The sequence below is a fragment of the Perognathus longimembris genome, chromosome 19, assembly GCF_023159225.1.
Source record: "Perognathus longimembris pacificus isolate PPM17 chromosome 19, ASM2315922v1, whole genome shotgun sequence".
Classification (NCBI taxonomy): Eukaryota; Metazoa; Chordata; class Mammalia; order Rodentia; family Heteromyidae; genus Perognathus; species Perognathus longimembris.
In genome coordinates, this window is record NC_063179.1 from 3137323 (window position 1) to 3152742 (window position 15420).

General features: G+C 58.3%; 1 protein-coding gene across 1 annotated transcript; it reads right to left on the reverse strand.

Annotated features, from left to right (window-relative positions):
- Positions 1–6972: 6972 nt before the first annotated feature.
- LOC125367540 (basic proline-rich protein-like) lies at positions 6973–10345 on the reverse strand. Its single transcript, XM_048368229.1, has 4 exons — positions 10334–10345; positions 9409–9555; positions 7280–9253; positions 6973–7002 (listed from the first exon to the last, which is right to left on the reverse strand). Exons 1-4 carry the CDS (start codon positions 10343–10345, stop codon positions 6973–6975), a joined length of 2163 nt encoding a protein of 720 aa, XP_048224186.1.
- Positions 10346–15420: the final 5075 nt, after the last annotated feature.

The window sequence follows — 15420 nt, forward strand, 5'->3', positions numbered from 1 at the left end:
TCCCGGCAGCTTGCCAGAGCTTTCACCATGAATTCAATAAGCCTGCCTTCCTGGTTTATGCTGCAGTCTTGCTGGTGTGGCTATCGTGAGTGAGTCCAAGAGAACCCCTCTCGGAGGGAAGAAGAGCCTCCCCACAGATGCGCGCAGGCTGGTTGGCAGGCTGGCTACCCGGCTGGAGGAGAGACTGGCAGCCACCCCTGGCGAGGGTGTGCGGCACCAGCTTGCTCCTGGACAGGCCTGCCATGGCTCCACTCTTCGCTTTCAGCCAAGAAGACAGCATGCGCTGAATGGTCCACGGTCCCCCAGGACAGAAAATGGACCCAGGATGCTTCCTCCCCCCAAGTCCCCTCTCCCCCTCCAGAGTCCATGACCCCGATATGCCACTCTGGAAGGCAGAGTCCTTCTCCACGTGGAAGAGAGCTCCAGCTCTTCTCTGCGCATTCAGGGCTGCTCAAAGACCTCACAATGCCATGATAAGAGACAGAGAGCGGCACCTGTCCTTGTGTTCCTTAGAAGTTGCAGGAACAAGAGTTCTGTGTATGTGGCAATTCAGACTGACAGCAGGGTAGAAACTGGAAATACTCCTGGGACAAATTTGGAGAAATCTATGAAACCTCACATACCAGAACACTTTATGTATCACCCAGAGTATGGGAAAACAAGCCAAAAGGCCAGTGTATAAAGCCTGCCAGCTGTATGGAAATGACAGCAAGCTGGGAGCCGGTGGCTCATGCCTATAATCCTAGCAACTCAGGAGGCTGAGATACAGAGGACTCTGGTTCAAAGACAGCCTGGGAAGAAAAGTCTGAAGGACTCTCTCTCTCTCTCTCTCTCTCTCTCTCTCTCTCTCCAAACTCGACAGCAAAAAAGAAGCCAAGCCAGGGGCATGGCTCAAAAAATAGAATGCCAACTGAGCAAGCAAGCCAATTAAGAATGAGGCTCTGAGTTAAAATCATGGGGCTGAGAGAGAGAGAGAGAGAGAGAGAGAGAGAGAGAGCTAGGTAGAAAACTTGATGTGATCTGAAACTTTACAGTAGCTGAGGCCACAGTCACAGTAGTGACTGTGATGGGAATGGCAATGACCATTATCGATGATGATTGGGGAATGCTCTCCCTCATTGTATAGCATTGTGAAGCCACCCAGGGCTTCCACCATTTTCTCCTTCCTCGCCCATCTTCACTGACCCTGGACAGACACAGCTAGTCCCCACTGTGGGTGTAAAAGTCCCCCGTGGTTGTAAATGAAGAGCTAAGGGATTCAAAGGAAACTTTGCTATCGGCACAAGGGAGACTTATTTAATTCACGTGACCCATTCCAAGGACAGGCCCTGTGGGTCTACCCTCCGCTCCTGTGACCGGTGTGTGCAGGTGCCCTTGGTAAACATAGAAACAGCACTGGGGAAACACAGGCCTAGGACAGCCAGGAACAAGTGACCTTCTACGGCTTATCACAATCTCATTTCTTTTCCTCCTTGCTGGAATTTTAACACGCCTGAGTGTCAGTTAATGATTCTTCCTTAGCCATTTGATTAAAACACAGAGTCACTGAGGCAGTAGAAAATTGGATTTTTTTTCCCCTTGCCCTTCATGCACTGCAGTAATGAAATCCATGACTTCCAACCTCTGCTGGTGAGGAGCGGGTGTGTGTGGTCTGAGAGCCAGCAAAGTCCATTTGTCTCCAGGCGGAAGCCTCTTCTGGAGGAAGGCCCTCCAACAGCTCCGCAGCGCTGGAGCCGGGAGCCTTCACGGGCAGAGCCAAAGATTAAAACGCTGACTTACATTATCCTTGCAGGTGACAGACAAATCCTTTATAATACAACCTCATTTCTTTAAAAGCAGCTTTGGCTTTTATTGCTTGGATAAAAATCACATCCACATACTAATTTAATAAACTCCCTTAAGCTTCTACATAGTCTCTGCTTGGAGAAAGGTGTGTTTACGTGCTACTGGCCCAGGGCACTGAGTAATTTCTCTCTATCACCCCAGGAGAAGAACAGTGAAGATTAAAAAACAAGGCCACACCACTGCCGTCCACGTTCTGGTTAGCTTTACCGATACTGTTTATCACAAAATTGGGTTAATGAAAATTAAATGGCAAGGTAAGCATTGGTCATTGAGATCTAGGAAGGATGTGACTCCCCCCGCCTTTGTGAGTTCTATTCCAGCCAAGTCCTCTTGTCCTCACTGTCTTTGTTTCTTACATTGTGAACCTTGGACAAATGCTTTCTTCCCCCAGCTGGCTGCTGTCCTTCAACTCCTGCTCCCATGTGGGCAGGAAAACCTGTAGCCCTGCTTCCACACATTCCCTCACCAGGAGGAAGAAACCAGGAGACAAGAGTTGGAGAGGAACAGACTGTTGAAGTAGATAGGTGGCATCACACTCAAAACTCTTATGACTTACTATACAAGAGAATAATATGAGCCCATACACCTGGTTATGTGGGTGTCGAGTTAACAAAATCGATTGTCTTGTACTATGTAATAGACACAGGAGACATAGACCTAAACAAACCACACAAAATCCTGTGTCCTCACAAGTCTCCTCGTTGTACTATAAACTTTCTTAGGGTGTTGAAAAAAAAATGACTCCATTGTATCCTAGAATACAAGGAACAGGAACCGCCAAGTTCCCAAGGCCACCCAAATTCAGCACTGCAGCGCCGGACAGCTCCATACGCACGCACACGCGCACACACACACACACACACACACACACACACACACACACACACATCTTCCCTCTGCTGAGCTCCAGACACACGATCTGGAACCGATTCTATCTATACTCCCGCAGCCCCTCCCACACTGGGGGGGGGGGCAGGAATCCATGTGTGCCGGGAAACTATTCAGAGACATGGCCCCTCAAGTCCGGTGGGCTGATGCCCACGCTTTCTCACAACAAGGAAAGCCGTAGAGATATTTCTGTCACCCCCACATCACGTCCCTCTCACTCATGTTCCCTTGAGATCGGCTCCCAAACCTGCGAGACCCACTCTCACGATAAGCATAACAAACACATTGTCTCTGCTAGAGCACATTTCAAGAGCTGAGACGGAATATAAATAAACACCAGTAGGGCAATTTCTGGCATAGGAGTCTGTGAATGCCATTGAAGCTATGGTTTGTATGGCTTGAGATCAGACATTGAACTTCCAGGGGGAAGGAGCTGTTCAAAAAGCAACACTGAAGGGTTCACAGTGTTATAGACGCACTATATTGATAAGCATGAAGCTGAATTCATGCTCTTTTATGCTTGATGTGAGGAAGAGTGGCCGTGAAAAACAGAAATGTCCGTGTTTGGGGAGTACTCTCCAACCCATGAGGGCCCCGGAGCCCCAGCCCTGGGGCACAGACAGCTCCAGTGTCACCGTCTGGTTCTACCCTCCACTCGAGGATGTGGCCTAGTGAACACACCTCCGTGGGTGCTACAGAGCCACCGTTGGCACTGAGGGCAGACAGCATCCAGTGGGAGAGGCAGACGAGGCCAGCGAACAGCCTCCAGTGCACAGGAAAGCCTCTGGCCATGCGACTCTCTGACCCACGCCGCCCACAGTGTCAAGGCCAGGAAGTCCTCGTCCAGGAATCGCATCCTCCCTACGGAGCCAAGAGAAGCGGTAGCACACCCATTAGTAAATCCTCCTCCTCCCCAAACGCAAGCCCCCTCTGCGACACCATGCCTGCTGTGTGTGGGCGGCCATCCGGCCTGCCCCGTCCTGAGCTGGTGGGACTTGAACGTCAGGACGGTGCACGCTGTGTATACGAAAAGCCTCTGTCTCTGAGTCCTGGCTGTCCTGGCTGATTTGTGAGCCTCTAAGCAGGCTAACATTCAGACGCGCACCGCTCCTGACACCCTTGTGGAGACAACCGCTGCTCTTGCATCTGGTCTGTTGATGACCACAACCCAGGGTGCGTGGATCTGCGGAAGGAGGGAGCACAGGGTCACAGGTCACCTGCAACAGGAAGGGACTAAAGAAGAGCCCTGAGCCACCATGGCCCCACCCAGCCTCACGTGGAACAGTTTCTGGGGACACGGACAGTGGCAGGACACAGAACGTGGCAGGGCTCTTGAAGCCAGAACCAGTCCTCAGCCCGGGAAGGAATTCTGTTACAACTTATGCCAAAGCTAATCAGCAGCCAGACAAACCAGGAGCTCTGGCTGCCGGGTGTGGGGATAGCAGGTTCTGGAATCCATGGGAAAGCACTCCATACCTCGATGCGGCACTCGGGGCTTCCGGGTGATTTCTCGCGGGCATCCGCTCGTGTGTGGACTCGGGGAGGGGCAGCGGAGGGCGAGCTCGCCCGGGGCGGTGCTGGCCGCGGCAGCTTCTCCTGACTACAGTTCAGAGGGAGCCGAGAGCCCCGAGAAGCCCTCCGGGGACTTCCACGGACCCCGTGTCAGGGCCCCCACCTTCCCTTGCCCGCTCTCCCGGGACCTAGGCGGCTGTGGGAAGCCCTGGGGGGTGGCGGGGTGGCTTCTGGCTCCAGGACCTGTCTCCACCCACCCCCTCGCACGGGCCTGCGTGGCAGCTGACACCAGAGGCCGCCACAGCGGGGCCTGAGACTAATAACTAGAACTGACAGGGGATGAGGATAACTCCCAGTCTTCCCCACGGGTGAAGGCCCAAGGGCTCGAAGGGGACTGCCCATGGTACAGTTCAGACAAGAGTTTGGCAAGCTCCAGGCCCCACCCACCGACTTCCACTGGCCAGTGACTGCTTCTACTCTGCCGTCTGGTCCCTCGCAGAAGCGCTTGGCCCAGATCAGACCTCTCAGATCAGACTTGCGTCCCCAGACGGTGAGCGAGCGCATGTGCGCCGCGGATCTCCAGGAGCTATGGCGCGGGTGCGGAGAGGCAGGAAGAGCCAGGGAGATCCCCAACGCTACCTGCGCAAGGGGGAGCCACGCCTGCCTGGCCGTGGCAGAGCTAGCTTCTACAGCAGCAAGGCACAAGAAGGGAACGATGTGAGGACGGAGACTTAGGGTTTTTTAGGGGAGGAAAACTTTAAGCCGTCGGAAAGCAAAACCCACATCAGGGAAAAGAGTGGACAAGAGTCCTTGACAGCAACTCGCACACACCCACAAAGAGGTGCTAGAAACGGACCTGCCTTTCCCTTCAATGTCCATAGCATCTTCAGTCCTCGAGAGTGGAGGTGTCCCTGGTGTTCCCTGGTGACACGGACTGGGACGTCAGCCTTCCTGGCGACTATCCTAACTAGTCATGCGAGTCTGGGAGCCGGGTGGACACCGAGACTCGCACTGGGATTGCTTAGGCTCTGAGAAGTCCTGTGGCGAGGAAACCGCTTAAGCTCAGAGTTCCCAAACAAGTTAGTGTAAGGGAAAGTGGGCCGGCCTGCTGGCCACGGCCTCTGCAGTCTGCACTACCATTCCTGAGGTCGCCTGCCCCCAACCCGGAACGCGGCATTTCAGGCCATTTCACTCCCTCTGCAAGCCAGACCAACCCGGCCCGCATCAGCCACGCCCCCTCGCCAGCGCGTCCACCCCACGCGGCCAGCCCCGGCGAGCCCGGGGACACTGGCCACCCACCCTGAGGCCTTCCTGAGCCCCTCCCCCGGCCAGGGCACCGTACAGCACCTCCCGCCCCACGCGTCCTCTTTTTGGAAGCTGGTTAACAGAGTGTCTGGTAAATATCTAAGCAGCTGAGCTGTGACAGCTCGTGGCAGGAAGCCACGCCCGCCTCCCAGGACACAATTCTGCCAGAACAGCCCGCGCCAGAACCGTATCGACCGCCCCGTCACTGGCACGGATGGATGAGAAGCACAGCGAGCCATGTGCTGGATGGGGAGCAAGGCTCAGCCCGGCTCACCGAGGACATGACTCTCAGGCAGGTGATTTCCGGCCCCGTCGGCTCCAGCCCACAAGCCACCGGAAACACGTGGCTGTCGGCATTGAGGGGGCAGGTGAGGTTTGGGTCACGGCCCCTCTTCTGCCTGCACTACTTCAGTCCCCTGCGCGCCCAGGCAAGGGAGCAGGGAAGCCACCCCAGTACTGGGGATCGTGTTCTTCCTGCCGATTGCTGTTCTAGACAACAAGTGTTGGGAAACAAGTGACTCACAGCCTGCGTTCTGACATGAGCTATTCCCTGCTGGAGAGTGTCTCCAGCCTCGAGAGAACATTTTGTAAAATATTCCATCCCTGACCACTTCTGTTGAAATATCTGTGTTTTTTTAATTTCCTTTTCTTGAACATCGGCATATGCAATGTTTTAGGTGAATCCGTGTGGAATTTCGCCTCCCCCCCCCCACACACACACTCCTAAGTCCTTCTTTTTTAATCATCAGAAACAATGGTTCTTGCCAAGATCTTGCCATGTTAGCCATTTCTGAAAGCAAAAGATAAATCTGTTGGCTATTTAGAAGATAAGATTAGGGAGAGAGCCCCACACACCTGTACTGAGGAGGCCCCTGTGCCCAGCCCTGTGAACATCTTCTTCCATACTTCATTTCATCGGTGTATGTAGGGTAAAAATGAGTAGACACAGCCCTCTGCATCGATACGGGGCCTGGCGTTCGAACAGCCTTTGGGCTCTGATGCCACGTACCCTTGCCTCCAATCAGAAGAGAACCAAAATCAGCCGTGGCTCCCGACATTCTCATTCCCTTTCAGACATCTCTGTCCGGCTCTCTCTTGCTGCACAGCGCGGCACCCACAGACTGGTGATGTAGCACGCTTTAGGTTCCGTTTTGTCGCTGTTTGAGCAGGGAGGCTGCGTCTGTCTCCACGCATAGGGACCCACTTCCAAGATGGTGCATTCACAGGGCTAGTGAAGGGGTGCTGACAACTGAGTCCTCCCGTGTGGTCCCGTCCACAGCACGGCCTGAGCCTCTTCACAGACAGGGGCCGAGCCCTCGGACTAAGCATCCCAAGAAAGAACCAACACCTTAAAACCCAGACGGAGGAATTGGACAGCTACACCTATTGTATTCCATTGTCCACGTGGGAAGGAGCCCACCTTCAAAGGGAGAGGACGTAGATGCCGTCTCCCTGTAGAAAGAGAGGCAAAGCATCTTTGAAACACGTTTCTAAACATCCACGGTTGTTAATGTGCTGTGTTTGTCATATGGTTTATGCGTCCCTCTGTGATATTGTTTGAGAGTGACCCTGAGCATTATTTAAACTCTCCACCATCTCTCAGAATACTCGAATCTCTGCAGAAAACAAGCAGAGTCACCGTCCACGAGACAGACGCAAAGCCTACGCTGGCCACTTGGTGGGAAAGAGAAAACCAGTGCCACAAAAAGAAGTTGCTTCTTTGACAAACAAGACAGAGAGGCTCCCGCGTGGCAGCCGTGGGAGGTGGCAGCCGTGGGTGGTGGCGCTCGTGGGTGGTGGCAGCCGTGGGTGGTGGCGCTCGTGGGTGGTGGCAGCCGTGGGTGGTGGCAGCCGTGGGTGGTGGCAGCCGTGGGTGGTGGCAGCCGTGGGTGGTGGCGCTCGTGGGTGGTGGCAGCCGTGGGTGGTGGCAGCCGTGGGTGGTGGCAGCCGTGGGAGGTGGCGCTCGTGGGTGGTGGCAGCCGTGGGAGGTGGCAGCCGTGGGTGGTGGCGCTCGTGGGTGGTGGCAGCCGTGGGAGGTGGCGCTCGTGGGTGGTGGCGCTCGTGGGTGGTGGCGCTCGTGGGAGGTGGCGCTCGTGGGTGGTGGCGCTCGTGGGTGGTGGCAGCCGTGGGTGGTGGCAGCCGTGGGTGGTGGCGCTCGTGGGTGGTGGCAGCCGTGGGTGGTGGCGCTCGTGGGTGGTGGCACTCGTGGGTGGTGGCGCTCGTGGGTGGTGGCACTCGTGGGAGGTGGCACTCGTGGGTGGTGGCAGCCGTGGGTGGTGGCGCTCGTGGGAGGTGGCGCTCGTGGGTGGTGGCGCTCGTGGGAGGTGGCAGCCGTGGGTGGTGGCGCTCGTGGGTGGTGGCGCTCGTGGGTGGTGGCAGCCGTGGGTGGTGGCGCTCGTGGGTGGTGGCAGCCGTGGGTGGTGGCAGCCGTGGGTGGTGTCACTCGTGGGTGGTGGCGCTCGTGGGTGGTGGCGCTCGTGGGAGGTGGCGCTCGTGGGTGGTGGCGCTCGTGGGAGGTGGCAGCCGTGGGTGGTGGCGCTCGTGGGTGGTGGCAGCCGTGGGTGGTGGCAGCCGTGGGTGGTGGCAGCCGTGGGTGGTGGCGCTCGTGGGTGGTGGCAGCCGTGGGTGGTGGCACTCGTGGGTGGTGGCAGCCGTGGGTGGTGGCGCTCGTGGGTGGTGGCAGCCGTGGGTGGTGGCAGCCGTGGGTGGTGGCACTCGTGGGTGGTGGCAGCCGTGGGTGGTGGCGCTCGTGGGTGGTGGCAGCCGTGGGTGGTGGCAGCCGTGGGTGGTGGCGCTCGTGGGTGGTGGCGCTCGTGGGTGGTGGCAGCCGTGGGTGGTGGCAGCCGTGGGAGGTGTCACTCGTGGGATGTGGCAGCCGTGGGTGGTGGCGCTCGTGGGTGGTGGCGCTCGTGGGAGGTGGCAGCCGTGGGTGGTGGCACTCGTGGGTGGTGGCAGCCGTGGGTGGTGGCACTCGTGGGTGGTGGCGCTCGTGGGTGGTGGCACTCGTGGGTGGTGGCACTCGTGGGTGGTGGCAGCCGTGGGTGGTGGCACTCGTGGGTGGTGGCGCTCGTGGGTGGTGGCAGCCGTGGGTGGTGGCGCTCGTGGGTGGTGGCGCTCGTGGGAGGTGGCAGCCGTGGGAGGTGGCGCTCGTGGGTGGTGGCAGCCGTGGGTGGTGGCGCTCGTGGGTGGTGGCACTCGTGGGAGGTGGCAGCCGTGGGAGGTGGCGCTCGTGGGTGGTGGCAGCCGTGGGTGGTGGCGCTCGTGGGAGGTGGCACTCGTGGGTGGTGGCAGCCGTGGGTGGTGGCAGCCGTGGGTGGTGGCGCTTGTGGGTGGTGGCAGCCGTGGGTGGTGGCACTCGTGGGTGGTGGCAGCCGTGGGTGGTGGCAGCCGTGGGTGGTGGCAGCCGTGGGTGGTGGCACTCGTGGGTGGTGGCAGCCGTGGGTGGTGGCAGCCGTGGGTGGTGGCGCTTGTGGGTGGTGGCAGCCGTGGGTGGTGGCCCACGTCGCTCCCCACCTGCTCTTCGGGGAGCGCCGGCTCTCCGCCGCCCTCGCTGGGGACTGTCCTCTCTCCCCCGGCCCTCGGGAGCGTCCCCGTGGCCTGCTGGTCTACTCAATGGTTTTGACCTCAGCTCTGATGTTGTGTTCACCGTTTCTCGGCGTCTTCTCGGCTCTCTGACACACAGCTCGGCCTTCTCATCGCTTTTCTAAATGAGCTGGAATTGGGGGGGGGGGGCGTGACGGGTCTCGGGGTGCCCCTGTCGAAGTGGCTGCATCCTCACGCCTCCCCCCCCCCGCACGCTTACAGGACATTGAAGGGAACCTTTCGTGACTTTATCCAGGGGGGTGGCATTTTACCCACCTGGTGCCTGGAAACGTTCGCATCTACAAACAAGTAGCCGTTGTTTCTCACCGGGCCCTGGAATAACCTGTACATATGCACTAGCGAGACGGTGGCGACTTCAGCCAACTGAGCACTGCAAAGGACCCCGACATGTGATAATGTCTCCTGGGGGATGGGGGGGGCATCCTGTCTTCCAGCTGGAGCCTCTTTATACAGGCTGAACAAAGCATTCACTCAATCATTCAAAGTACACGAACGGCTTCTGACACACGCAAGGGTGTGCGTCTCAGCACCCATGTGAATGCACGAAGCGTCTCTCACTTACGCCCTTAGAGTCTAAGCTGTTTAGGGTTAAAACTGTGTTTGAATAACAACCGTGGGTTCAAGGGGAGCTCGAGTGGAAGAAGCATTCTCCAGGCCAGGTTCCGCCCACAGTGGCAGCGAGATATACCAGGGTGTGCGGCTCATGACAGCAACGCTGTGCAAATGTTTACCGGATGGTGGGGAGCGGGGGGGTCACCAAGCTGAGTCCCGGAGGAGGAGGCTGCTACCCAGCTCTCTTCGTGTCAGTCAGTCCTGATTTCAGGATGTTTGTAGCATTGGAACTCAGCTCTCCGGCCTCAGTCCCTCTGCTCTGTTGCCAGCTTGTACGCCCGTGTCAGAGCCCCTCCCCACCCTCCAGCGTCCTCCCCATGCGACAGAAGCCCCAGCCCCCCCCCCGCCCCCGCCCCAGCCCCCTGGTCCTCAGACTTCACGTCCTGCTGTGGCTCCCTGCTGGACCACACACACACTCACACACACACTCACACACACGCTCACACACACACACACACCTCCTTGGGCATACAGAGGGGTTCTTTCACACGTGGCCCTACCCCCCTACTCTCCTGTGTATTACCGCCCTTCCACCGGAAGGAAGGCTGGAAACAGCCCGGGAACTGACCTTCAACTCCATTCCCCTAAGACGGTGTTGGTCCTGTGCTGGGTCTTCTTGCCCTGCCTCCACGGCGAGGCTCGGCACGGCCCCCCTGTGATTGTTTGTTCTCCACACACAGGGGCCCTCGTGCCATGCTGTGCTGTGAGCCCAGCCCGTGCTGGTGCTTTGTGAGGCGTACTGGTGCACGTTTACACCCCCTGGCGGAGCACACCCCCAGAGGTGCCCCCAAAGTCCCACAGCACGGGAGGGGAGTGAGTTCCCGGACCACAGAGCGCCAGGCACTGCAGACGAGGCCCCAGAGCTGGCGGGAGCAGGAAGGGCCTCGCCCAGCCCAACCCCTCCCCCGGGGCTCCTCAGCCTCCACGGCCCCCACCTTCGACCCTCCCGCGGCCTGCGGAGGTCCTAGTCCTCGAGAAGAACACCACGGTGAAAAGGCACCAGCTGAGCTCACGCCTGTCACCCTAGCTACCCAAGAGGCTGAGATCTGAGGATCACGGTTCCAAGCCAGCCGGGGCAGGAAATCCATGAGACTCTTATGTGCGAGTCTATTTGTACTCCTGCTGGAGAGACGTGCGCTGCATTGTACGTAGAGAACGAGACTATGAACGGGCTTGGGTTTTGTCCGTCATCTCCATATCACTTAAATCCTTCACGAGCAACCATTAGCAAGGTGTTGGGTCTAATGAATAAGGGGAAATCCAGCTCTTTCTTACGTCTTAAAGCCAGCAAAGGGCTGGGGATATGGCCTAGTGGCAAGAGTGCTCGCCTCGTATACATGAGGCCCTGGGTTCGATTCCCCAGCACCACATATACAGAAAACGGCCAGAAGTAGCACTGTGGCTCAGGTGGCAGAGTGCTAGCCTTGAGCGGGAAGAAGCCAGGGACAGTGCTCAGGCCCTGAGTCCAAGCCCCAGGACTGGCCAAAAAAAAAAAAAAAAAAAGCTAGTTGATCTTTGGGGCTGGGAATATGGCCTAGTGGTAAAGTGCTCGTCCCGTATACATGAAGCCCTGGGTTCGATTCCTCAGCACCACATACATTGAAAAAGCCGGAAGTGGTGCTATGGCTCAAGTGGCAGAGTGCTAGCCTTGACCAAAAAGAAGCCAGGGACAGTGCTCAGGCCCTGAGTTCAAGCCCCACGACTGGCAAAAAAAAAAAAAAGCCAGCAAAGTTCCTGGTAGTTTAAGACATGCTTACTGCTGCCTATTACACTTTGATATTAATATTTTACCGGCCTCCACTATTTCTTTCTGATTATGACTATCTCTGACCTGAGTAAACAAGTCACAGATGACAACTGTACAAGCGCCTAGCTGAATTCACACTCGCCCTTCGTGTCTGGTACAGGAGAAGGGACCATTCAGCACGGTCCTTCAGATTCCCTTGGGCGTGTTGATCTAACCCGGTTTCCCATCGGGAGGCTTCGTCAAACGCGCGTGGTGCCGAGAGGGGCCGAGGGCACTCGGAGTCCGCGGAGCCGCACGCCGTCTGGGTTGGAGGGGATGGGGGGGGGGCTTTGGGGGACCCGGCGTCTCCTTCCGGGCCGGCAGGAAGAAGGAGCCCACGCCTCAGCACCTTCCCCTCGCCGCCTGCACCTCCCGTTTCCTCTTAAGGAAAAGGAAAAGCCGGGGGCAGACAGGCCTGCTTCCACGCTGCGGAAGACGGACGAACCTTCCAGCCCCGGCTGAGGCTCGTCACCCCAGAGTTCACACGGCTCCGGCCGCTTCCCCTTGCCTCTGCTATTCAAGTGTGCGTGAGACGGGAAGGAGGAGGGTGAATTTCACGGTGGCCGAGTCCTACGGTCCACACTTAGCCCCGCCTCCTTCCACGTGCTGACTCGGCAGACCCCCCACGCACGGGTGTCCATCGAGGCCGCCCGGCTGAACAGAAGCCCAAACCTTGCAAGCTTTTGCCTCATGTCAAGCCTGCAGGCAGCCTGGGGTTCCTGCTGAACGTCCGAAAGAAACCTGATCGTCGCGTTTCCTTTCTCTTGTTTCATTGTGTCATTCGTGGATTGTTATTGTAGAGCTACAGTTACACGTTGAGCCATGTCCCCCCTCCCCTCTCTCTCTCGGTTCTTCCCTCCCACCCCCACCCACAAGACGCACAGCTCATTTCCCACGGGGTGTCGTGAGCGCCACTGCCACATTTGTTCCCCCTCTCTTCCGCCTTTTCTGTGCCCCCCTTGCCCCCCCCCCAAATACAAACCAACCTCCCCACAAGGCAAAAGGAAGGGAAAGCAAAAACAGCAACCATGGCAACGAAAAACAAACGTCTCCTTTCCTTTTCTTGGCGTTCTTGTCATAAACTGTTATTGTATATGATCGTATCTGAAGACCAGAGTCCCTGGCCTGGAGGTGGGGGAGTCTTCTGCCTGGGTCCTGGCGTCTCCCGCACGGCTCGGGAGGAGCCGCCCCGAATGGCTGAGTCAAAAGCAGACCTTCCACTCCGGGCTGCACGCTTGCAGTGATCGCCCTCTCCCCACAGCATGGACGACCGGGAGAAACCCAGAAGCAGCCTCCCGTCCCCTCGGTGAGGCTCATGCAGCGTCCCCAGCTCGGCCATCTGGGGGGAGCGAGGAGCACAGGGTCTGAGCTCAGCACGCACAGAAGCGAGCCAGCCACGGGGGCACCATCCCTGGGGGCCCCTTTAATGAGACGGAGAGCACCGAGCCAGCCCGGCCCTGGGGACTCTGCAGGGAGCGGGACGGACCCCCCGCCCCCACCCCGGGAATGGCTGCTTTCCTCTGGGCTTGTACCGACCCATCCTGGCCCTTGTGTTCATTCCATGTTTATTCCGGCCCCGTCACCCCTGCTCCTAGGTGCGGGGTGAGCAGCTCAGAGGGAGGAGGCAGAGCTCCGGGCGGGAGCGGCTGGGGGAAAGGACGGGTGTCCCTGGCCCTCCCCGAGGTCCTGCGGCCGGCGGACACCCGTGCCCCGTGTCCACACTGCAGCCTGGTCGGACGAGATCCTCCCACTCCAGCCAAGCCCGCCTGGGCCGCTGGACGGGCTACCGGCGGCCGCGCCGGCAGAGGCCTCTCGGTGCTCCCGCGTGCTGGAACGGACGACCACAGTCCCGGAACAGCACGGCTTCACCTCAGGACTCCGTGAAGGGGAAGCCCGCGCCACAGAGCCGGCTGGGCACCCCCCGAGCTGCCGCCGGCCGGCTCTTTGCCCTCTGCCACTGCTGAGCACCTCAGGGTGCAGAGGAGCGCCCGCAGCCACATCCCCACCAGAGGGACAGGACGCCCCGGGGCCCGGGGGGGGGGGGGACCAGGCAAGAGGCGAGGGCACAAGAGGCCAGAGAGCCAAGGGTGAACACAAGTGGGCCCCGCCTCAATCCGCTGCTGTACCCCAGCCGGGCACCCCCGGCCCTGGGAGGAACCTCCACAGCCTCGGGGGGGCAGCTGCCCTGAGACACAGCGGATTCTCCCCCCCCCCCCTTCCTCCCGTGCTTCCAGACCGAGAGAAACTCGACTCGCAGCCTCCAAAGGCGAAGAAGGGACGAATGCTGGCCACAGAGGGGCTGTGAGTTCCTGTGACCGTGAGCGGGAGAAAGCACAGCTCCTTCCAAGTCTCTCTCTCTCCCTCCTTCCGGCCTCCTTTCCTCCTTCCCACCACGAGACGCCATTCCTTGTGTTTCGACACTAGAGACCCTCACCAGATGCTAACACTATGACTTTTGCACTTTTCAGCCACCAGAATCATAACTTTGGTACTTTTTAAAATTTGCCCCTCCTCGGTTCCCAGCAAGCAAGTGGACAAGCACTTGCTCCTTCCCAGTTCCCAGCATGCAAGTGGACAAGCACTTGCTCCTTCCCAGTTCCCAGCATGCAAGTGGACAAGCACTTGCTCCTTCCCAGTTCCCAGCATGCAAGTGGACAAGCACTCCTCCCCCAGTTCCTCATGGGGTCCGTGGTCCTCGGAGCACTGGGAAGAGAGTAGCTCTGGAAACAGAGAGGGGACAGCCTCTGTCGGGGCTGCTCAGGTGTATTCGGTGGAGCAGAGACCCCAGGCAGGTCCTGTGAGGCTAAAATCCTGCTGGGGGAGGAACCTCCGGCTCAGACCAGCTGATCCTGAGAGGACTCGTCTGTGACTGACAGCATGGAAAGCAGGTAATCAAGCAAAGGGTTTCCTGTGTCTCCAGGGGCTCACTCTCCCGGCCATCCAATTAGCAGAGGACATTTTTCTTTCTTCAGGCGTAGGGATTGAACCTAGGAGCTAAAGCTAGTTAGGCAAGAGCTCTAGCAATCGAGCCACGTCTAGTCTTTACAAGATAAATTTATTTTATATCTTTCCCCTGGCGGGCCTTGAACCCGGGACCCTCACACCTCCGCTTCCTGAGGAGCTGGGATCAGAGGACCGGTTTGTACTTCAAGCTGAGCCACTAGCTGGAGTGCAGAGATTCTCACATTCGTCCGCCCAGGCTGGCTTTGCACTGCGACCCTGAGATCTCATGAATCACCGGCGCCCGGCGTGGCAGACATCATGTTTGTTTGTTTCTCTGTTTGTTTTTAAACCACCACGACACTCAGGAGATTGAGGCAGGATTTCAAGTTCCAGGCCGGCCTGGGCTATGGAGAGAAATCCCTTCTCAAATAACAATAATAATCCTGGGTACTTTTTAAAAAAAATAATAATAAAGTACCCAACCCTGGGTATTTTGTTATAGCAACACCAACTGGACAATCGTTACACATTTAAATACGTGTAATTCCAAGAAATGAATCCCGAGGGACACGGTCAGCTATGGGTTGGCAATGCTGAGCAACAAGTACAGTGGCAGCCACTGCACCAGCAAAAGGGAAGGGCCCCGAGGCCGCCAGAGGTGGATGAAGGACCCCGAAGCGCCCCTCGCAAAGGGGGCGGGGACAAGCCCACCCACGGGCTGCCAAGGGAAAGGCTCCCTTTGCCTGAGTGGAAAAGGCGGAGCCCCGGCCCCGTGCGTGACGCGACCCTGCCGCCTCAGGTCACCGCACAGCCTGAAGGTCCCCTTAGAGGCTTCCTGGATTTCCTGGGGGGAAATGCACAGTGCACCAGTGGGCCCCGGGAGGTAGGGAAGGGGGAGGAGAGGGGGAGCGGGCCGGGGGCCAGCG